General features: G+C 40.0%; 1 protein-coding gene across 1 annotated transcript in view; it reads left to right on the top strand.

Moving 5' to 3' along the window:
- LOC103525241 (VPS10 domain-containing receptor SorCS1) overlaps nucleotides 1-24833 on the top strand; it is a 283259-nt gene that overhangs the window by 73801 nt on the left and 184625 nt on the right. Inside the window, exon 2 of the mRNA XM_030453113.1 lies at nucleotides 15172-15239. Coding sequence (XP_030308973.1) covers nucleotides 15172-15239 — 68 coding nt within the window. The remainder of the gene's footprint in view (nucleotides 1-15171; nucleotides 15240-24833) is intronic.

The raw sequence follows: 24833 nt of genomic DNA, 5'->3' as shown, positions 1-24833 counted from the left end.
TCCACGGGAAGATTTTAATCATCATTGTTCCACCTGGAGGACAGCACCAGTCAGATGTCATAAAAAATGGTCAGTGATGCTTCAGATCTGGTAATGGGCTTGTACCCAAGTAGCCTTTTGTTCTTGGTTTTGCTTTCTGCTGACAGAGGAAGTCAGGTGTTCTCTTGGCTTTTTCACTCCAAAAGACCCCATTAAAATTACCAGTGAAATATGTATAGCATAATATTTTCCCCTACATCCCACTTGACAATGAGTGAGAAGGAGAAGAAATGAAGATGAAAGTTACCAGTCACTTGGGACTGCTCCTCTCCTCCACTTTCTGCCAAAGCCTTGTGGATATAGGCAGAAGGCAGCTTAGGCTTGTTATCCTTCAGATTACAGGATCTTAGTAATGCATCTTAGTGGGTTAATAAGATTTTTGAGTGTTGGTTTGTCACATGCTTAACTTCTTCCTCCTTTTGAGTTAGCTTCCTGATAAAATGTGTGCCAGAGAAAGAGATATGAGGTGCAAGTTACTATCCTTCCTCTTTATTTGAAGAGAAGAAACCTCTGCAGGAGATCTGCATGTGCTTTGATTTTTATAACAAAAAACCAGCTAAAATCTAGCAAGTTCTCTTCCTGCCAGATAGTAAGGACCCCAGGTCAGAATGTCCTGTAATTTCAAAGTCTTGATTGTTTTATCCTTCTTTTATTCGATTTTATCCTCTTTTTATCCCCCACACGCTTCATTGTGTTGCTCAGAGTCCTGAAGGGGTGCAGTTCCTGTTTCTCACTGCTTGGTGGAAAACCTCCACTTGTTCCAGCAAATCTAATCTCTCCCCTTTTTCCTCTCCAGCATGGTTAAAAAAAAAAGTAGGTGAAATATGAATTTAGAGTTTTCAGGGGAGGGAAAGGTGCAGAGAGCAACAAGAGCTTTTTTAAACAGTAAAAAATTTGGGATTTTATTTTTTTCTAAACTTGAGGGGATTGTCACTTTGGCCACAGTTCTGCTGAAAGTATCTCAGGCCTAACATCTTCCCTAAAGATATTTAGTGTTAATATGTCTTGATGTATATGGTAGCTATAAACAGTATAGCCCATTAAAAGATGCAGTCTTTCGTTGCTGTCAAACGCCTTCTCAAAGGCATGGGAATGTGAGCTGGATGTTCTTTGAATCCTGTAGAGATAAGTGTCAGATAAAGTCTTTGTATATGGAGGGTGTATTTTAATACAAGCATCTGTCTTTGTGCTTCAGTCAGTCGTGAGTCTGCAGCCGGTGCAGATAACTCATGAGCAGCTGATTTGATCTTTTGATTAGAGGCTCAGTAACAGGTTTTCTGTCCTGTGTGGTCCTATCTTTGTTCCAGTCCTGTCACACTCTTCAGTTTTTTCTGTATGTGTGTGGCCATTCTCTAAATACCATCAAGACAATGAGGATCTAACTGGATTATCTGGAGGAATTTTCCCTAATTAGGTGGGGATGTCTCCCCCTCACAAAATCAATTATAGGCTTCATAGATGATGGACTAGGAGTCTTACCTTGTGACCAGTGGCACCTTTTTTTTGACATAATAGACACAATTCTAGTATTTCTATGGTGATATGACTATACAGTTCCATTTTAAGGTTTGTATGATCTTCTCCCTGAGGAAGTTTGGATCAGTGTCTAAGATCAGTAGATGTTCTTTGTTTCACAGAGTATTGTTTTGCCATCACTAATTTCCAGTACCTGAAGGGGGCCTGCAGAGAGACTTTTTGTAAGAGAATGTAGTGACAGGATGAGGGGTTTTAAGATGAAAGTGGGCAGATATAGATTAGATATTAGGAATAATGTCTATCACTGTAACAAGTTTCCCAGATAAGTTATGGATGTCCTTCCCTGGAGATGTTAATTCACAGGTTGGATGGGCCTTTGAGGAATCTGGTCTATTGGGAGGTGCCCCTTCCCATGGCAGAGTAGTTGAATCTAGATGATCTTAAAGGTTCCTCCCAACCCATACCAGTCTATGATTCTATTTCATGGGGATCCTCGTTGTGAAATAAGCAAGATGTCCCATTCTGTGGGGTGCAGCTTTCCAAAGTGCAAACTTTAATATTGCTGTTTTATCAAAACATGTGTTTTAAAATAGGGTTGCCCCAGCTGGCTGTCAGAGGAGATGCTAATGGGATCTGGTTTATCTTTATCTGCTGGCTATAAATTGGGAGGGTAGAAATTAAAAGAAAAAGAAACAACCTGTAATCCATGTTCTATTGTCAGGACATTTTTTTTTCCTATAAGAACTGGGGGAAGGATCTTACTCTGCATTTATCTCAATTTCTTTAACAAGTAGCTTTTGACAAAATTCTACCCTTTTTGCTAAAATATAACAGTTTTCATTCTGACAGCATCAACCTGTTCAACAGAATATAGAGCCCCAGTGAGAATAGACCTTTAACAGGAATTTATATCCCAAGTCTGAAATGTGCACTTTATATTTGTTATGATCCCTGCATGCCTGTTAAGGGATTACTTACATTTTACCATTCTAAGTTTCTTTCCATAAACAAATGAAACCTTTGAGTCTGAGGTTCAAGGAATATGCTTAGATGAAACATGATTTAACAGCTCTTTGGGGAGAAGAAGGTAAGGTGGGAAAGTGAAGAACTGATGACCTATTAACTGTTTCAGTTTCCAGTCTTGAGTTATTGAGAACATGTAGCATTACAACCTTACAAATTACCATCTATAAACAGCTCAGAAAGTATGACCTTTGCATTACAATTGGTCTCTAGATGGCTTCCAAATTATTATAAACAGCTGCTGCTGGCATGTCCTCCTGCAGCTGGCGTGGGTGAAAGAATGCAAGAAACTGAAGAACTTGTCTTATCAGAAAAATCAGCCTACAAAATGTACTGGGTGGTAGCTTAAGGATTTCTCTTTGAGACTGGGCTCACTCCTCTGGAGTTCTTGGGTCATCTAATTTTCACTAATAAAGACATCCAATTAGTGAAGATTAGATGTCCTGATGTTCTGCCCTGTGTCCTAGAGCAAGTGGTTCTTCTGTTCATAGATGCTAGAAATATGCCACTCTAATTCCTCCCACCTCCTTGACTGTGGTGACCAGTAAGTGCCAGCTGAATGGATGGTTTGTCATTTGTTTATGGCAAAGTAAGAAGACTAAATTCTTGCTCTGTTTTGCTGTTCATGTGATTAATGCACAAACTGAAGTAAGTGCTGTGCTGAATTTGGTTCTTGGATTTCTGCTGATTTGGGAGATGCTGAGAACACAAGGACTTGATTTTGCATCTTTTCTTCTTAGCATTATTTAGGAGTAACAGATGACCAAATTAGTGTTGGCAGCTACAGAGCTCATAAGGCATTTTCTGAATTCTAGGCCTGAGCCAAATTAATTTTTAATTTAACTCCATTAACAAAGAGTTACCATAAGATGAGACCTACCATATTTGTCTACAGACTGATACTTTTTACTGTTACTTGCTAGAGGAAGATATGTAGGGAGTGCTGGAAGAGTGCTTTTGGGGAAACTGGTATTTGGAATAAATGTCTCCAATAGAGTGTAACAAAAGACTATGCTGAAGAAAAATAATCTTTGCACAAGGCTTGTTTGTTTTCCCACTTTCTGGGAAAAATACATTGTTCCTGTTAGTATATAGTATTGTTCATCACTTAAGATCAGCTGAAAACATACATGTTCCCATCTGTGTTGATGCAAAAAGACAGTAGGGTTACAGGAAAGGGAACAGAAAACTTTAATTTGACTCGAGTCCTGTTAGTCAGGGTGGAAGTTGTGATTTAAACTTAGAGCAGGTCCTTATCAAGTCCATCTCTCCACACGTTGGAGGAAAGGGAAAAATGACTTCCAGAGTAAAGATCCAGAAGTTCATCAAAGTAAGCATCCCCTACTTGCCTTTCATAACAAACTCTTAAGGTTTGCATGCTTGATGGGTCTATGAAAACCAACCTACATCACAGAGCTGTTGTTAGGAGTGATCAATTAGTGTTTTCAGAGTCCTTTTTTGACTTAAGGATAAAAGGCACTTGAGGTCATAAGTTTCACTACCTCTGCTGCCTGAGGATGAAAGTTTTGCTTTAAGGGTTCAGTTTCTTCCCTGGGATGAGAGGGAGACAGACTATTATTCAAGAACATAATCCTTATCTCTGTTGTAGTTGCCTTGTGGCTATGCAACATCAGTCAATAATTCTGTCAAATAGTATCTTTTGCTTCTGACAGAGTGCTAAACAGTGATTTATTGCTTGAATACACATTACTTTCATGAAACTGATTTGTTTAAACAACAGTAAAGTGCTATAATAAATTATTCATTGCATGCTAATTTTTTCACTTTCATATTCTGTAGTGAGCTCCAGAATAGGCAACTTGGATACTGTATATACCACATGAATCCCTGTTTTTTGGTTGTGTCTATTCCCCCCATCCTTTGTCTTCCCCCAGCCCATGGTTCTCTTACCAAGGCAAAAACTGTAGTTTCTGCCTTTCTAAACTTTGTTGCTATTTCTGATGTTTTTCCTCTTCATCTTTCTTCAGACGGACCTGGGTGAATTATGTTTAAGTGGAGGCTTGGATTACTGGTCTGGGAAATACTCCGTATGTTTGGAGTTTGAATATTTCTAAATCCTTCAGAAACTTCTGAATCTTAACCAGGAAGGCACCACCATAAATACAGGTTGCAAAGTAGGATTCTGAGGGCTCAGTGGTATGTTTTCTTAAAGTTTCTTCTTGCCTGCTCTCTTTCTGGAAATGTTATATGTTGCTATCCTTAGGTATAGTAGCTATGCTGGCAGCTACTAGTTTGCACGTAAGATCAGGTGTCTGAGAAACTCCTCAGAAGCACGTTTTTACATGTAGTTATGCAGACTTGACAAATTTGCTTCAGAAATGCCTGCTCAGCACTTGAAGTCTTTGTCCCTTGGCAAGCCCAGAATCTTCTGAATGTCTGAGTCTTTCAATAGCAAACCCAAGAGCAGGCCAGGCATGGATACTTAATGCTTTTTTTCCACTTCACCCTTTCTGAGTGTCCACTCTAAATCATTGTCAGTAACTTCATGCTGAAGCAGGATTGATTGCTTAAGCTGATTGACAGTGAATATAATTGGGCATGAGTTAAAATTTCCTTCCATGTAGATCAGGCCTTCACCCTCCTCTTAATTCTGAAATAATCCCCAGAAACCTATGTGGGTATTCAGTGAGATAAACAAAGGGCTGAATTTCCCTCTTGAAACATGCACAGAGCTCTCATGCTAATGGCTTTTAAGCATCAATGCCATCATAGTGTGTATTAGATTCCCTTCACACCAAGTTTTGTCTTCTGAAAGTGTCTCTTTCTTAACTATTTGCTTCTGCATTAAAACATTTCAAGGTAACAGACAGTTTCCCCCCCCTTCTTTTTTTAGTCCTCCCTCTCCTCTTTCCTTTCTACTTTTCCTACTGGAAGAAAATCTGATATTACAGTTACTTTGGAACCTGAATATCTCTGCTTTTCACCTATAGTAATTTACTCCCTGGAATTTTCTTTTGATCCTTTTAATTTATGGGGTTTGGAGGGGATTTAGTTCATTAATCAGATGTGGAGATGCTCGGATATATTTCCATGAAAAAGCTTCTCATTGAATGAATTTGTGAAAATGGATTTCAGTGTTGGAAAAAGGGCTCTAAGCAGGGAATTAATCCTCCTTTATAAGTTAATTCAGCATGTCAGTGGCTAAGGTGTTTTTCTGGAATGTAGTAGGCCTAGGTTTGGGTCCCTTTCAGTGTGTGGAGAAGCAGTAACTCAGTCTCATGGCCTTTGGGCTTTAGTTGTTATATGAGCAGAATGTCCTCTCTCTGCTTTGGTGGTGATAGTATTTTAAACCCTTTTTAGATCATAACAAATTTATTTCATCCTAATGACAAGCATGAAGACTGGGGCTATCTTTAAAAAGATTTGAGACAGAGAGCTGCCTCATTTTACCTCCCTTTATTATAATTTGTATATACTCCTCTAAAAGTTGTCACCATGCCAGGGACTCCTGTAAGCTGAATATAATAGAAACTGCCATACATTCTGCTCTACTGATTGAATTATACAGGACTAAGAAAGGAAATATTCATGTTTGGCAGACATTGTGTTTCTTGCCTACAAGTGCTTTATATAGATGCCAAAAATATTAATAGCCAAAACAGATTTAGACAAATTCATGAGGGCTAAAGCTACCTGTGGTAGCTATAAGAACAAAAGAGTTGTCCTACTTGGTCATATTCCCTCTCCCACAGTGTCTAAAATTTTGTACCTGGGGAAATTTGCACAAACATTGTGATAGATACGTTTTTATTTAGTTTACTTCAGTGCACATCTCCTCTGAACTTCTTCTGTCTCCCCTAGAACAGATGTTAAGTATTCAGTATCCACAAAATAAAGTGGAAAGGAATTTCCCACATCATCTATATGGAGTATTTTGAACCTCCCAATTTCACTGGCTGCCCTTGGTTTTGTGTTCTAATTCGTGAAAGGGGAATGATTGCCCTCTACATGGAACACGTTTAATGCTTTCTCTCTGAACTTGTACTTTCACCTCCTGTCACAGATGGGATAGTGGGAAATATCAAGTCTTTTTTCTGTCCATTGAAGGACACATTAAAAATGAAGGGATTTTTTACAATACAGTTTCTTCATAAGAAAGACTGGTGAAATGGGGAGGTTTTAGTCTAGCTGTGTAACTGTGTGCCTGTCTTCTGTCATCACACTTTCCTCTTTTCCTTTGATAGCTGATGTATTTTTGTAAGGAAGCCTTGTGATCTCCAGTCCAGCTGGAAAGCAAATCATAGTCTTTGTGTCTCCATTGTTCTTCGTACTTGCATAGTTTTTAGAGACTCCTGACACTTGCTGATTGGTATAAAATAGCTAAATAATAATATGAAGAACAAGATTTGTACCAGTAATTTGCCCCCAATAATGACTTTTCTAGAGTTTGTCTTTTCTGTATTCATGAGCAGCCTGTAAAATTCCCAGTCTTGAATTATTCAGACTTATTTGTGAATTTATTTGAAAACATTTCTCCACCTATCTGCCACACCAAACAGCTCGTTGAAAATATTTCTGTATTCTGGTTGTGTTCCCCATTGTGTCCTGAAGTTCTGTGCTGAATTCAGAAGCTAGAGATGAAGAAGGGAACAGAGGTGTTCAGTTATTTCCAGTCTTTGGAAGAGACAAACTCTGCAGTATGCCTCAGAAACATGGTTGATTAACATATAATGTATAAGAAAGCCTCAAGTCCTTTAGCTTCCTGCTCAATTATAGAAGAACAACAAGCTTATGAAAACTTAATCTTGTGCTTCTTCATAATTGACTTATGTTCCTCCTAAGTAGGTGATGGAAAGGATCTTGAGAGTTTAATCAGGGGTTCATGGATCACTGCACATTGAGGTGTGCTTAAACTGTCTTGGTTGTGGATGGATATTTGTTTCTCTTCCCAATTAGAAGGCAGTGTGGCAGTTTAATCAGGAGACTTTTGTAAAGGATAGTTACATGACAATTATTTTTTACACAGCTATGCATATTACAATACTTTATAAAAAATATTGCTGTAGACTGAATCAATTGAAGATTGATCATGTTTTGTACCTGTGTGAGTCCCTGTTCAGTCCCATTTGCAGCTTATAATAACAGCAAACTGCACATATAATGTTTTGAGTCTCAAGCTCTGGATGTGTTGCCTGTTCCTTACATGGGTGGATATCTCTACGGGAGGGAAAAAGCTTTTGTGACTGCTCTTTTCTTAGACTGTCACATATCCTGAAGATCAGGTTGTAGCATGTAACTGGCACATGCCTGAAATGAGGAGCTTTCTATCAGGTTATTTGCTCAAATAAATACTAATGGGACTAACACTGAAGTAGAAGAACCATAGAATCACAGGATGTTAGGGGCTGGAAAGGACCTGTGAAGATCATCTAGTCCAACCCCCCTGCCAAAGCAGGACTGCCTAGGGCAGGCTACACAGGATGGGTTTTTAGAGTCTTCAGAGAAGGAGGCTCCACCTTCCCTCTGGACAGCATGTTCCAGTGCTTCAGAAGCTTTACTGCTTCTTCACAAAAAAGAAATTTCTCATGTTGAGGTGGAAGTTCCCACGTTCTATCTTAAACTACATTGAGCCCCATCTCAGTTGTCCTGTGCTGGAAATTAATATGTTTCTAATGCTGTGGCTTGAGACAGAAAACTGTGGTGCTAGACAAGAAGCCAGGACTGAACAGGATTCTGAAGGCTTTCATTTGGTTTGGAGGTGTGGGGGAAAAGGGGCACATTCCTTTCCTGTCTGATTATTTCACTAACAGTCTGCAGAAGGGAAGCAGTTTCTCAACTGAATCAGAAAGCTGCTGTAAGTGGTTTGCAGTTGGGTATTATCAAATATAGCATAGCCATAACTTTCAAATAGTTCAACAAAATGTTGAGGAAGGAGCAGCCTGTACACAAGTAATGCTGAGAGATGATGGTATGAAAATCAGCAAAGTGGACTATTGACTAAATCTTTTTCAGTTCTGTGGTTTATCCCAGGACATCTGCAGTCTTGATTGAAGCAGATACAAACATATATGCTAAGCATGGATGCCTGGAAACATTAAAGCAGCGGTGCTGGCTTTGCCTTCAAAGAAAAGGCCTGTTGTGATTTTGAGACCAGCACTTGGATCCTGTAGGGCAAATCTTTCTGACACTTTTTTTAGGTCAGTTTAGAGGTAACGTAATAAAAATCAGGAGCCTGAGAAGTTATAAGGAACACCTTGAAAAATTCAGTGGTGTTCTTCTGTCTGAAGAATTTCTATCACCATGGAGCTATAGAGATTGTTTGCTTGAATTTACTATCCTGCTGTGCTGCATAAAGTAGAAAGCATTTTCAGAGGGGACCTGGGTATAGTGGTGAAAATACAGCTGATAAAATGTACCCAAGATGAGAGTTCTATTATAAATCAGATGGAGCTGGAATATCACAAACCTATTTGTGCAGTGGGTCTTCAATAATGGTGATAAAACCTTGAACACCAGAATTGTTTCAGTCCATGTCCTTGTTTACCCTAGCTTGACTAAGTATGGGCACATTTCAACAGTGCTTGTGTAGCACTCCCAGGAGTAAATTTGCAATTGTCTATGAGTAGTATATGAAGCTTTACAGATCCCTGACCTACTGTGCTATTAGCTGGCTCAGGTACTGAGGTTTCTGTGTAGCTGCGGCAGAATATAGCTCAACGTGGGCTTGCTTGCTTGCTGGACACACATCATTAACAGCAAATGAGTTACACGGCCACACATCATAGCCTGGCTCTTCCTTCCCAATGTGCTATGAACTTGATCAGTTGCAGAGTGTGGACTTTCTTTCAGTACATTCCTGGCCAGTTAGCTCAGCACTGTTTGAGACTAAATATATTTTTTGCCAAGAGAGAAAACTCAGGTTGAAAATAATCCTTGGATTACATTTGAAACTGGAACTGCAGTCACAAATGAGCTTTGGCTGATACCCTGTGGGACCCTTCCTAGGTAATTTTGTAGAGCAGGTGAAAACAAAGATTTGTCCAGCTAGATTTTTATGTAGTACAAGAAAGGGTGTGGTGAGACAGTGTGGAACAGTTGACCATGAACCAAGATAGGTCTAGAAAAAATTTAGCCTTGCTTACCCTAGTACCCAAGAGCCTCCTAAGGCTTAAACTGGCACATTCACAGAGCAGTCTCCTCTGCTCAGCCACCGATTTCCATCTTGAAACCTACAGGGCTGTCACATCCTAGGTCTTAAAAATCTTAAGTCAGGAGTAATTAACAAAATATATTTTCCTTGAAAATGCTGGTTTGATTTGGAGAAAAACATAATGGTGCCCAAGGTGTGGATATCCTGTCTTTCCTAGTCACTGGGAACTGGTTCCCTTTGGGAGACCAATGAGCCAGGTTTAATTACATCTTTTGTCAGTCTGTCTTTTCCCAGATAAGTGCAATACCTGCCAAGCCTTATGTTTTTTTCTTGTCTGCTGGGCCTTTTCCCCTTTGCACGAGTAACTCAAACAGCACATTTTTAGGTCTGTAGCTCATGGTTGGTGCACTCACTGTTGATGTGGTCAACCCAAGGTCAAATATCTCTTGCTCTGAGGTATAGTTGCAGCGGCAGAATAACCCATTTCCACTGTTGGTCCTAATGAAGAACAGACTTTCTTTTTTCTCTTGCATTTCTATGCAGTAGGAAGGATTATCTATATTCAGAGCAGAGCTGAGATAAGACTTTTTTCAGCTCTTTTGCATTGTATTCCTGGTTTGCTTGTTCTTTTCTTCGTGCTTCTATTAGCTCGCATTGATTGGTAAGTGGTAAAGGAGGGTGAAAAACATTATTTCAAAAAACAAAAACAAAGGAAAGAGTAAAAAAAGGTGAGACAGTATTTTTCATTTCATTACTGTGCTTCACAGACCCTATTCTGACATTTAGAACAACATTATATGCATGTCTCTGTTCATTAGCTTCCCCAGTGCTACATAGTGACAGCCACCAAGCGAAAAAAAATAGGAAAAATGAAAAAGGAAAAATAAATTTAAAAAAAAGACAAGAAACTATCTTAAAGCTGAACTAACCTTTGCAGGCTGAATAACAAGGAAATGAGAAGTGAAGAAGAAATATGTTTTCTGAAAAAGTAAATATAACTGAAATCATGGCCTTGCATAGGTTATTTAAATATTATTACGAAGAGAAAAGGAGAGTACTGAGCTCTAGGGCAGAAAGAACTAATTTTCTGTCCAATGACTTGTTTGTTTTGCACATATGTGTTTGAGCAGATCTATTGTTAGTATTTGAAGTGCAGCAAATGACATAAAGAGACTGCTGAAAGTGAGACTGTTTAAAGATATTCAGGAGATGATATAGGTTCATGAAAATGAGTTTCCTACAGGAAAGCCTTTATATGTTTTGGAAATAGGATATCTGCATGAAATACAGAAATCTAAACTACTACCCAACAAAACTGGTGCATACATATGCAGCAGCATGGTGTCAAATACAAGTATTACCTTGGAAATGTTAAATGTTAAGATTTTATCCTGAATTTTTGAAGAAGATGGGATATAGCAATATTGCTTAGGCTTCTAACCGTAGCTAGTCTGCAACTAACATACGTATTTTGATGGGTCCAGGGATATCTGTGCAGAAGGATTTGGAACTATATAAAAAATGTCTGGCAGAATTCAACTGTGTTTTTTCTTCCATGAGTTCCAAGAGAAGTAAAGCACTCTCAAGATCACGTAGGTTTTATTGAAATTTCTGGGGGAAGAAAAAAAGAACAAAAGAGACGCTTCATCTCTCTCCAAGTGAAATATTTTAATTTCTCATATTGGCATTTTTAATTTTTTTGTCATCTCACATTCTTTTAGTTAGGGATTTGAATTACCTTTTTTTTTTTTTTTTCCCCTCATTGGAGTTGGCTTTCTTGGGAGTTTTAAGGTTTGTGAATTGTTCTCAGTTGGAAAAAGTAAAAATCTGAGTAATTTGTGAAAAATTATTCTTGGTCTATTTAACACCAGTAATTGCACACTGCTAAGTGTAGTACTTGTCTGGTTATCATTCTTGGGTTTTACAGATGAGAAAGGTGTGTCTTGATTCCTGTATGATGTTTCTCAAGATTACATCAATGAGTGGCAGAGAATGAAGATAAAACCTCACTATTTTCTGTATTTTCTCTTCCCGGTTTCTGTGCCTGCTGTCTTCAGGTCTGCTTCTAAAACTACCAGATGTCAGGATACCATTAGGGAAAAATTCATTCAGTCATTTACATCTCTGGTTCCTCTGGCAAGCAGAGGAGGAAAGTGCCAAGAAAGGAAGACTTGGAAAAAGATGTAAGCAACCATCCAGCTGCTTTGTGCAGCCTCAAGGGAGGTTTGGAGCAGGGCTGTGTGCAGCTCCCATCTCATATGGAAGCTTTCCGTGCATGCAAGCACTGAACCTCAGTGACTTCACTGCTACCTTTCATTAGGAGGGGAGTTTTTCAGGCCTTGTGTGCACAGCTCTTTCTCTTCTTTCCCCTCTCCCTTGAATTTTTACTTATTTGTTACATAGGGGATTTATAGACCCATTCAGAGGGTCCTGTGAGGGATGGCAGCAGCACAGTTCTGTATCTGGAGCAGACAGCTGCCCTGCTGTCACTGATAAGCATTCCTGGGAGGGTGGAGATTAAAATTTAGCATTTTCAGAGCCCTGACTGGCACAAGCCTTGGTGAAGCAGTTGTGCCCAGCCCAGCTCTGCCATCTGATGCCTCAGCAGGTGGCTGGGGCTGGGGGCTGCCCCTTCAAAGAGGGAGGCACCTCATGTGTGTCAGTGCAGGGCTATGTTTGGGGGGTGATGGAGGGGAATATCCATGTTGGGGTCTCCTTGCTAGCAGAGGAGGGATTGTGAGGCAGTTGTGTGAATTGCCCCAGTTGTGTCAGGGAATAACCCTGTGGGGCCTTCGGCTGCCACAGGGTGCGTGTTGCTGGGGGATGCTGTAGGATCTGGGGTTGGTGGCCAGGACATCTGAAGGGGCCTGGGGCTGGCTTGCTGCTGTGGGAAGAAATCTAGATCAGGGGACAGACTGGGGAGTCACAAAGTAGTACTGGGCTGTGCCTGGCACAGAGGGGGAGCCTAAGGGCAGGCTCAAGGAGTCTCAAGGCAGCCCCTGCTCTGCTATGACCGAGCCCCAGGAGCACCTCGGGGTGAGGGGCAGCACAGGCTGGGGGATCCCCCAGGGGCTGGCAGGGACACACAGGCAGGGCCTGTCCCACATCCAGCCAAGGAGCAGGGCAAGGACAGCCCTGGGCATCCGGCATCTCCCTGGGGAGACTTTTCCATGTTTGTGTGGTGTCACTGAGGTACAGCACTGGGCGGTCTTCCCCCTCGCTTTGTCTTCTGCCTGACAGGTTTTGTATTTTAATAGCTTGACTCTGCAGCCAGTTATGTATGGACAGCAGGATGAGGCTCTCAATTTGGACATAAAAGCAGTAACTGGGTGTAGTGAGATAGATGAGATCAGAATAGAAGGAGAAAAGGGAGGTTGCTTTTCTTCTGGAGGATGTTTTATGGTAGCTGGCCCTGCAAAACAACTTTTTTTCAGGTGCCTCTCCTGTCTTCCTCATCAGCCACATGAGTTGCATCCATGCAGATAGAAAGTGCTTTGGGCAGCCTCTCTCTGTGTTATGGGGGATTTAAGAGATCTGTGCTCTAGCACAGACAGGTGTCTGTCAGATATGTGTGCTCTGTCCCATGTACCTTCCTCCACTTCAGTAACTGTGTTTTTGCTTATGCCCTCAGCTCCCCAGTCCCCAGGCTCTTCTGGTCTGTCCTACCTGTTGAGTCTGTTGGGAAGAGGTAGCTCCTGGTATTGCTCTTTTGTGGCTATCTGTGTTTAAGAGACAGGATGGCTTTTACCTTTGGGAATAGCAGGGGTGAGGTCTATTCCCTGGTGCAGCAGCCACGTGGCTGGTACCAGCTCACACACAGCTTCCAGGGACTGAATTTTCTCTAGTCCTTTGCTTCTCTGCCAAATTGGTTGAAGTTGGTGGTGTTATCAAGGGAGCAGGGGAATGTGTATTTTTGAACCTCGTTGTCACGGTTTAACACTGACCCGGCAATTAAACCGAATAACAGACGCTCTCTTTAATCTCTCTCTCCCCTCAATGAAGAAAGGAGAGAGAATAAGGGAGAGAGACTTATGAGTTGGAAACTAAACTACACAACTTTAATGAAACAGTAATGGTAAATAGGGAAAAAATTACTAAATATATACAAATATACAGGAAAATGGAAACCACATTCCTCCCTCCTTTCCCCCAATAACTCTCACGTCACCACCGAGGCTGTAGGGCAGCCCTGGGAAAGTCCAGGCTGGACTCCTGGAGTCGGCAGCAGTCGGGAACCGGAGGCAGGAACACACAGATATGGGCTGGCACGGATTAGGACCACAGGCAGACGAACGGACGGGATCCTTCCAGGATGCCGAGTGAAGGAAGGGAAGCAGGAAAAGATCTGGCTCGGCCCACGTGATGCCTCAAATTTATACTGAGTGTGACGTATATGGGATGGAATACTCTGTTTGGTCAATTCTGGCATCTATCTTGTCCGTTCCTCCCTAAAGGAGGGCTCAGGTGGGGCCTCTGTGTCCTTGGCTCTGCATACCAGTCTCTAGCAGTAACTATAAACATCAAGTGTTATCAGTCCTAAAAGCACACACACTGCATGAGAAACTTGCTGTTAATTTCAGCAAATGCAACTACTTACAAGGGACTTAGCTAAAAGCAAAAGTACAGAAACAGAAAACCACCTTTATCCTGGCCCAAACCAGGACACTTGTGTCTTAGGAACCCAGCCTGAAAATAACAATGTAGAGATGGATATATCAGGGGTTTTGTCAGAGAGGAAGTGTTGTGCCTCTTTAATCTACTGCAGTTTTAATGGGATAGAGAAGAGGATAAGATATACGAAGACCTGGCAGGAGGAAATGCAAGATAAATGAGTTGCAAGAGCAATGGTCTGGTAGCTTATGAATTTATGTTCTAAATGTAAGTCTTGTTAAAGAAGCCATCATCTTGAAAGTCAGTAATTTTGTTTTTTTTTAATTTTATTTTTTTGAGATATTAACAAAAGAGCATGCTGAAATGTTTTGCTGAAAGTTCTTTTTGCTAAAATTGCTTTTCTCCCCCTAGTAAGGTAATTTTATTCTAGAAGCGTCTGTTTTGACAGGACAGAAAAGTTGTTTATCAAAGAGCTAATAAAACTCCTAAACCTGGAAACACATTTATTCTGCCTAAATCTAAGGGTTTTCATTAAAGTGATAGAAAATTGCTTGTTAGAGACATTTGGAGGTCCCTTGTTCAACCTCTTACTCTAAGCAGATCTCACCTTGTACCCTGAAACATGATGTCTAGCATAATGTCAGCTCCTTCCTACTGCACTCTGCCTCCTGGGGTTAAGGGAAGGACCTGTTGGCAAAAATATGCAGAGGAGCTGAGCAAGAAGAGCTCTGTTTGGCCTGACATACACCTCTGCAAATACTTCCCATGTCAATTTACTCATATGCTTTTAACAATTTGTTCAATTATGTTAAGCACCCATTAAAGGAATCCTAAGCCATCCCTAAGGTCATTTCAGTTCTATGAGATTGTGGTTGTTTGAAACTAACCATGATTTCTTCTTTTACCTTTAGGTGATTCTAATTCTGACAAAGCTGTATGACTACAACCTGGGAAGCATCACAGAGAGCTCTCTTTGGAGGTATGGAGATAAATTGAGTTAATAATTACCACCCTACTTAAATAGGAAGAGCCTGATACAATTCTTTTATTGAATTTAATTGGATTTTTTAAAATGTGATAGAAAATTTGTAGCTAAGCCCTATCTCCCTCTCACTTCTTTCATACTCAAGGACAAAGAGGCTGTCTTGTTTCAGCCAGATAATATACTTTCATCATAATATAACTTTCATCTCCCCTTTTCCATCTTATTCAGAACCAAATCAGCCAATTGGTTTATTTTCAGGAGAACTTAACAGCCTTAAGTCCTTGTTTATAATGAAGGATCTCTTGGGATTCTACTACCCATATGATCCTTATGAAAGTCAGTGCTACTAAGATGGGGGTAATACCTGTGACTGAGTATTCAATGACTGTTCAGAACTTTTAGCATTGGTACTAGATAACTGATTTCCATTTGGGTGATGTTAAGTACTAGACTGATTTATGGAAAATGTCTTGATTCTTTCATGATTTCAAAATATATAATGCACTCTGTGAACCAAAGGATATAGTTGGCCCAAAGTTATTAGGATTCAGTGTGAGCAGATGATGCATGTTTTTTTTTCCTCTGAAAAATGTATCTAAGGATTGTTTACTTCATGTGTTGCTAGTGACAATTTCATGACCTGTAAAGGTGAAAGGGAGGCTTTTTTGTGGTTCCATCTGTTGAACTTCAGTGGGAAGTTTAGGGGTTGTACATGCATGCCATTGATAAAGGTGTACAGCTTACTGTCTTTCTGAAAGAAAACTTTGTGTATTTGAAACAAAATCTTTTTCTTAAAATTAACTTGTTTTCATAAACATGTTGAGGAAAGGTTTTTTTGTTTCCAAGGAAGAAGCTTAATTCAAAAGTAGAAAAAAAATAACCTGTTCAAGGAACTGATCAGGATTTTAAGAGAATGATGGAGAGAGATTTGACATGGAGTATATTCTGAACTCAGATTGTCCTGAAGAAATAAAATAACCAACCAAAAACCTCAAGTCTCTCTCTTCCCTTCCCCCACCCCTTGTCCAACAAAATTGGGAAGTTTAGGGTCCTTCCTCAAGATTTAGTTTAAGGTCCATCAGGGTTAGAATATATTTTTTAAGCATATACCAGGGGATTAATATCCCATGAGCTAACTTGCTTAATGTCTCTCAGTGTGTGAAACATTTTGGTACATTTTTGGTTTTTGAGCAAGAAGTTCCTTAGATTACTTGAGGAACCACTTGTCTTCCTTTGAACCCATCAGTTTTGGGTTCACTTGGCTCATGTCACTTCATTCCGGTTGCCGGAACAACCGTCCAGAATGGGCAAGTGCTTTGAACTGGAAAATGTTGAAGAAGAACGAGTATAGCTAAAATCAATCCACTTATCTTTTCAGTGCTCCATTATTCTTGATCAGCTCTTCAGTGCTCATGACTGTTCTGGAAGTTGTCAGTGCACTTCATGGTCAATACTTGATCCTAATGCCTTACCAAAGCTATGGGTGGTTACATTATGCTCTGTTATGAATCTGGCTCTGCTGTTAGATCCCCAGTCGCCATCCAAGCATGTCTTCAAGTCACTAAAAAATCTCCTTGTTACGATTCCAGGACAGCTTCTCTGTTCTTAGTGTGGTAGAAAAAAATTACAAAATAGGCATATCATTATTTAATGCGCCTGACAGAGTTTATTAGCTATTGTTCCTCCTGGATGCTTCAGTGACATGTTAATTTAAATCTCACTAGGAAAAAAAAACTAAATTGAGAGAAGGGGAGAAAAATATATTCTACTTTCATTTATTTAATGCCACTAGGTTTGATGCTGGGGAATGGAAGAAAGCATGATCTCATGTCTAGCTTGATTTCTGATGTCAAGGGTTCTAAATCTAAAGCACAGAAGTGAAAGGTAGTTCTGCAGGTAACCACAACTGCCTTGAATGTGTCTCAAAGAAATACCACTCTTGCCTCCTGTGCTGAGTGCATTCTCAAAAGGTTGGTGAATGATGAGAGGCTGTTTAGAAGCATGTCACAGACATGAGTCATTTATGCTCCAGCTGGTTATAAGCACATCTGTAGTGTGAAGGTGTCGGGTGATTTAAACAGTCTTCTGACTGATGGGATTGTAACCATCTGTAACAAAAATATGCCATTGCCTACATGATATGAATCTATCTTCTGTATAAACACATACTACCTGGGAGGATGGCATTTTTGTGTAATTTTTCAGTCAGTTTAACTAGAGCTGGTTGCAGCACTAATGGATGAAGATCTTTCTAAAACTAATGATGAATTAAAAGACCAGTGGTGACAGACATGATGGGATGAACTACATTAAGAAAAAAGAGATGGGGAGAATCTATACAATCTTACAGGGTGGTAAGGATCAGTGCTCACTTTGGACAGCAAGTGAGCTGCTGCTTCTGTACACTGTAAATAAGATTTTGCATCAGGCTAGGCCTGACATTAATTACACTGTTATCCTCTCAGCAGACTTTTTCCACAGTTTTAGTTGAAGCTTTTTTATTTACTTCTTGTTATTCCTCTTACAGAGGAGGAAGAAGAAGAAAATGGCAGAGAAAAGATTATCTGTCACTGAGCAATTAACTGAGTGTATTGGATTTATTTATCTTCCTCTCCTAGATATCTCTTAGATCACAAAGAGGATTAAGCTATGAGAGTTAGGAGATGTTTTTTACTCCTAGGATAAGATAAGCTTACGTTTCCAATAAATATAAATGTCAGAATAGCGATTGTGGTGTCCATGAGCTGCAGAGAGTGGCGGCGACGGACTTACTCGTATTTTTGTTCTGCTTGTATAATATGATGCTTGGGATAGATGTACATGGAGGGTACTTTGCCTCAGAGCCTTAAGAAGCTGACAAGTAATGAGTGCTGCTATTTACCTCTTTGCTGACTTATAGCTCTGTATTTGGGTAGCTCTGTATTTCATGGCACTTGCTGTAAAAATAAGGGTAATTAAACTTTGTTGTTCAGTCAGAAAGTAGAAGTTGTAGGGTTAACTAGGTTTGACAGCAATCATGTTCTAAATTGAGATCTGTTGCTCTGTTAGTTGTGGGAGTTATTGATGATGCTCCTACAGTCCAACACTGTACCTGAGTCCTGAACTCCTCAGTCCAGGAGTGCTTAACACTTCCAGCCTGTGCTTCACTGTTCCTGGTTTCTGCAGTAAGAAAGCTCTAGCACACATGCTATAAATGAAAATGAAAAACTTGAAAAAATACCTGAGCCTCATGCAGATCTATCTTTCATATGCAGAGGAAGGAAAAGAGGGAATTGGTGTGTAAACAGAAGAATCAAAATGCCAAGAGCATCTCTGCCTCTTGGCATATATGGAGATTCATTTATTCAGTGGGAAAATTTGATGAAATAAAGGATTCACTGTCCTCACTGCTTTCTTACCCTCTTGTATTCTCACCCACTGATGACATGATGCTGGGGTAGGTAGACCTAGACACTTGGTACCAACATGTTGTGTTCTGTCTGTATGTTGGGTAGTCCCATAATCACCATTATGCATGGGAGTGTTTTGGTGAAAACACTTTTTTGTTGGAGATAGGTTTGCATTAGTATTTTAGCTAATGGAAAGGAGCAATGGAACAGTAAGAATGTGTTCTGTTCTCTTGCAGTTGCTCTAGGGGTAGAAACCTCAGGGAGGGAGGCACTTGAAGGTTGAGGATTATATCTGAATACAACCTTGCAATATTAGCCAGATATTAGACGTCTTTCTCTCCCTTGAATCTTGTTAAAGTGCCTTGGTTGTGAGCTGACCTCAGCTATGTCGTTATAAATACTATGTAGATGCTTAGAAGCCTCTCATACTTGTTTCTGCAGGTGATTTTTTTGTTCCATCTATGTAAGAATGCCCATGTACTCCTCAGTATTGTTGACATGTTTGTGGAGATTTTCTTCGTCAAACTAGAGACTTCTTGGAACTTGAAGGATTGTGAATGTTCATTTGCTTCCTTTGAGAGGAATTTCCAGGATATGTCTGCATTAATCATTCTCCTGCACATTTTATCCTCGTTCCTTACTTTGGTTTTGCAGATGGGCTGTTCTCAACTCACTTATTTTCTCCCTGCTGAGCCACATTAATAAGGTCATAACTTGTGGGTTAGTTACACAGTGTGCTCTGCACCAGCATATTAGGGTCTTTTAGCTGAACCAGATAGGAGAAGCAAATCCATATGAGAGGAGCTGACAAAGTGAGGGGAAGGAAAATCTCATTAAACACATTTTAACCAGTAGTTTTGCAGTAAAGAGCAACTTGAAAAGGACTGTTTGAAATGCTTTTATCTATAAATACAGAGTGCTTCAGTTGCTCAGTGTGAGCAAGTCACTTTTCTTAACTGAATATCAGAGCCTGATAAATGCTACTACATTATCTCCCATGGGCACTTAGTGAAATTGTAACAACAGCATTTCCACTGTCTTTGTTTTAATTTTGTCATTGTCTCTCTTGCAAACATACGAACAACTGGGTGTTCTGTGTACAGATGCTGGAGGGCATCTGGGAGGGAGGGAAGGAGTTGGCACGCTCTGCTGTTCATGTAGGAAGAATTGGGTTTTTTCAGTTTGATCACAGCTTGCACTGGAAGCAGTCTTTACAACATGAATTTCACTCGTGGACTGAGTGTGAAGCTGAGTGCAGCCTTTTTCCTCTATGATGGGATGAACTATTGAGCCATCAGGACTTCCAGAGACCTAGCAGTTTCTATAGCTATTAATAGTTTGTGTGAGAGGGCTAACAGTGATAAACTGTTAGGCGCCTAACAGTAATAAAATTGTAGGTCAGGCAGCTGTTCTGATTGGTTGCCAAAGTCTCCTGGGATGTTTTGCCTGCTATCAAAAATAGCTCCAATAAAGCTGGAGGAGGGGTAGGGAAACAACAAACCAATCAAACAAAAAAATCCACCCCAAGCCAAAAAAAGACTTACCTAGGAAACAACCCCCAGCTGATGATTAAATAGATCCTACTTTAGTGGGAAGTTTACTAAAGTTTACCTCTTTGGGGTTTATATCTCTTGCATATTGAGGAATAGCGTGTGTTAAATCAGTCTCAAGTAAATTATGGCTTGACACAGTCTGAAGAGTCATGGCCTGATATTTTGAAGAACTGGATTTGGTTGAGGATTTAGTGATGTCTTCCTCATTGCCTGGTCTGCATGCATAAAATATTCAGTACTAATGACAATGCAAATTTATTAAGCATATTACAAATGTGTTCTCTGTTGCAGCCAGTCATGAAATGTAGGAGTGTTATCAAGTAAATCAAAACCCAAATCCATTTTCTGCATGAAAAAAATGTAAATGAAGATAATGCATATTAATACTGACATATCAATATACTGTAAATAACAGTTGGTCAATGTTCGTGCCACTTAATAGACATACAGTGTTCAAATGCAGTATTTCATTCTTGTTCTGCACATTAGAAAATGAACTTGCACCTCTGTTTCCTAGACTGTACCTGTTTACAAAAATGATACTGATAAAACAGCAGAATTATCTCTGTCTCCAGTCCCTTGGGTTTATATATCTGTTGTGACTGTGTAAGAACTGCAGACAAGCTAGACTGGAGCTGATATGTAAGAGGAAAGATAAACATCACAGTTGTTCCCAGTCAGAAACAGAAAGCAAAACACCCTTTATGTTCTGGTATTTCCATCCCTTTCATATCTACGGAGTCACTCTTTTGCAAAAATAAAAAAGACAAAAACCTGAGTAAAATTGTACTCACTTTGCAGAGGAACGTATGATCCACAAATCATGAAAAGGAAAGAATGTATTTGAGGCTGAACTTTGGTCAACAAAAAACAACTCCAGCTGAATAAGTTATACTAGCTTGAGCTCTGAACTCTAAGTCTTGAGTTCTATGTCCCTAATATTTCTGCACCTTGGGAATTATACAGGTAAACATTCAAAGTTAATTGTTGCTTCAGAAAGAGCCAGAAATATGTTAATAGGCCTCTCTTGAGGAACTTTATGAAACATTTGGAAACTGCCTGCTGTAAAAATGCATATTTCAATATATAAAAATGGTATGTCTGTTGTGCAGCATGAACTGACTACACCAAAACACACTGGGTGCTTGGAAGTCTCTTTTTTTCCCCCTCACTTTCACTAATCTTACCAAATAATTGGACAAAACAGAATAGGATAAATAAAGCGCTTAGTTTATCAGCTGGTGTCTTCAATAGTGACAGCAAAGCCACCTTTTGATTATCAACCTGCCAGTGGCTCCTGTGCCTGGGAGCACACGCAGTTCTCAGCAGCAGCCGGCTTTGCTTTTTTGTATCAGAAGTTTAGTTAGGGGGGAAAAATTGTGACATCAATGCATGAGCTGTTCATTAAGAAGACCCAAAGTCCTTCAGGAAGGCCCAGAGCTAATGGGTGAAACCCCACATCTTTTTGTATGTACCAGTATTGTTAATTAACACTGTGCTTTGCAGGGAGCCTGAGCAATTAGAGCAAGAAAGGTTCATTTTTCCTCTTGTAATTAGGATGCACCTTTGAGGACCTGTGTGTACCCAGTGCTGAGGTTTGTGCTTGTATGACAGGGACAGCTTGGGGGAGACTTCATCCTGGTGAGTAAGGAATTAGTTTGCAGTTTGACTTCCCTTTACAACAGCTTGACGGAGGCATGTGTGGATTTAGGAACTTTTCTGTTCTGGATGACAGCCTTCCCTATCCCTCTCACCCTCCCACTGTACTGAGATGTTTCACTGGTGAGATACTGTAAGTGGTGGGTGAAGTTGTGCCCTGTTGATTATGATCATCAATTGTAATGCACTCTAAGCTGATACAGTGCTTTAATAATGTCAGGTAAAAAGTCTTCTTCCTTCTCTTTCACCCATAATTTCCTCCTACCCCCTCAAATGTGTTTCTTCTGTAAGGAAGTCTCATGAATTTCCCAAGCATGCGTTTTACTGTGTTCTGTGTAGTTGGGTGTGAAGATAAAACCTCTTCTCAATGATCTTGTAATCTAGATAGATGGTTTATCTATGAGAGACACTGAGTTGAAAAGCAATAGAAATTCAGAGCCGCCACATGTCTTGTGTATTAAATGACTCCTTAAAGAGAGACAGAGAGAGGCTGATATCCAATTTTTCCCAAGGCAAAATTCTTGCAGAAAGACAGTGTTGTTCATTCTACTAATTTGCTTTTAATGCTGTATTTCCAGGCACACATAGCTGTTTATGTGTTCTTGTTAATTTCCTTCTGTTTTTCCTTAAAGCTTGAGCTCTTGGAGTCAGGTGACTGCTCACAATCTGAGCTTTTCTGTGGAGGGAGGGAGGCTCTTCCTGATTATCATATGGTACGAGAAAATTGAATGGTTCCAACTGCTGTACAGATTGGAAAGCCCAAACACAGATTTTTCCCACTTGCTTCCTGAAAGCTTTTTATATTCATTGCTTATTCATTCTTGTCTGGAAAGATTAATCAGGATGGGATGGAAGTGAAATCAGAATGGGGTGGATTCCTCCTTAAACTGGATGCATAGATACTGCTTTGACACACTGAAGGCTGAGGTTTGGATCTCAGCTCTGATCAGGTCCAAGCAGAGCCTTGAGCCTGGCTTTCCAGCAAACCAACTGAATGTTGATTGTTGGCTTACATGATTGCACTGTCCAGCATGGAAAAAAAATAAAGAATTGTTTCTGTTCTACTGGTGAGCAGAAGCAGATTTTGTTCACTTTTGATCAAATTGGAGGTTTTTGCTCTTTAATACTGGTGAGACTATAAAGTTGCTCTCTGTCCTAAGGCAGAACAGAGGGAGAAGAGACACCCTGTCAGGGTTAGTAGTATCCAGGTATTTCCCATATATAAGGGAGAAACACAGCTGGATGGAAAGGATGCAGAGACTGGAAGGCAGCCTGAGGACATGGTAGGCTCCTTGTCACTGATTAAAAGCTGACAATCTTCCCCAGTAGGCTATGCCTGATGGTCTGGAGTTGCTGAGAGATTTTTGTTAAGCTGCAGGCTTTAAAATCTGTACTGCACTGAACTGGCTGTCTGATGGGCACTGCAACCTCCGGGGAAAAAGGAGCTCAAATCCAGTGAGCACAGTCCTTTTATATTTGAATACAAAACCTTTTTAAAATTAGCTACAAGGGAAACAGGAGGCCAGAAGAATTAAATAACCTGTTTGTTAAATAACTCTTCTGTAAGGAAGGAGGATGAAAGGAAGCTGTGGGTAGGTCTAAGGTCTCATTGTGCTTTACCAGTAAGTCACTGTATTCTTACTGGTAGTTCTGGTGGGTGTACATTGTCCCAGGCTGTCTCAGCTATGAACAATCAATACAGGAGGCTGAAAACCACACATTTTTTTGTCTCCTTGATTTATTTCTGCTCTTGCTTGTAGGAAGCAACATATCTGCTGTTTAGAGCTGTGGAATGAGAACCACAGCTCTGAGTCCTTGTCTTCCTATATACAGCTTTAGGAAATCTTCACCATTTCATGTGAGGGTAATTGGGTTATGTTACCTGTCTTCTAACAACTTTAGTTTGGATTTTGCCTGAACAGAGGCTTATCCTTGCAAAAGTGTTAGTAATTTGGTTCAAGCCCATTTGTTTTAGTCATTTCTCTTTCTAAGAAAAGAAAATCAACACAGATGTTTTATGACCATGGACTATGTGGCATTGCTGGAAAGAACTACTAAATGGGAGAAGCACTAGAGGTAGCAACATAATGAAATCTTTATGAACCTCACTTGTAACAGTTATTCATTTCTAAAGATATGAAACAACTTTTTTTCTTGTTGAGTTTGTAACTTCTCAGGTCCTCTGTTGTGTTTTTTTGGGAGGTGAGATATCTACAGCTTTTTTTCCTCCTTACTCAATGGTAGCACTGCCCAAGTGGAAGCAACACTCTTCAATACTATGGAGTAGGTAAAATTATGAAGTTTTTGGAGTTCTTCCTCAAAATGAGTTTTCCTTGCTAAAGTCTTCAAGAGGTGGTCACGTTTTTATCCTATCCTGACTCCAGCAGTGCCCAATAAATGATAGTTATTTATTAGTATTAAACTCTCAATAAGAAACCTACTACTTTTGGGATAATTTTGAATTCTTGCCCTGACAGCGAAATCTGCTGATGCCCTGGAACATGAGTTTTGATGGCTTGCCATAGTAGCCTTAATACCTTCTTAAAAACGTAAGTTATGTGTATTATACAGTATTATATTATTGACCCTTTCCAGTAAGCACATCTGTGGCTTGCAAGACTCTGCCCTCCTTTTCCTGTGAGCAGTGTGCACTGACTACAAGCACTGTGGAAATATAATTTCACTTCCCTGCCAATGCTCTCAAGTGATGATGTGATCTCTGTTATGAGGCAGCATAAAATTCAGAGGTTAGTCATGATGAAGGTAGTAAGAAAGTAACTTAAAGACCTCAGTAAATTTCCCTTTTTAATGTTCCCTTTTCAAAGGTAAATGGTCTTATTCTTTGTTGTCTCTCTTTGTATGTTAGCAGCTTTCACAATGCTAATTCTTTTGTAAGAAAAGCACGTTACAATCCCAGTCTGCTTTATTTCTGGTAAAGGAGCCAAAGGAGGAAGAAGCCAATATATTTTTTCCAGGTTTGCCACCTA

This window comes from Calypte anna, chromosome 6 (genome assembly GCF_003957555.1).
Source record: "Calypte anna isolate BGI_N300 chromosome 6, bCalAnn1_v1.p, whole genome shotgun sequence".
Lineage (NCBI taxonomy): Eukaryota > Metazoa > Chordata > Aves > Apodiformes > Trochilidae > Calypte > Calypte anna.
This window is presented reverse-complemented; position numbering and strand designations above follow the sequence as displayed.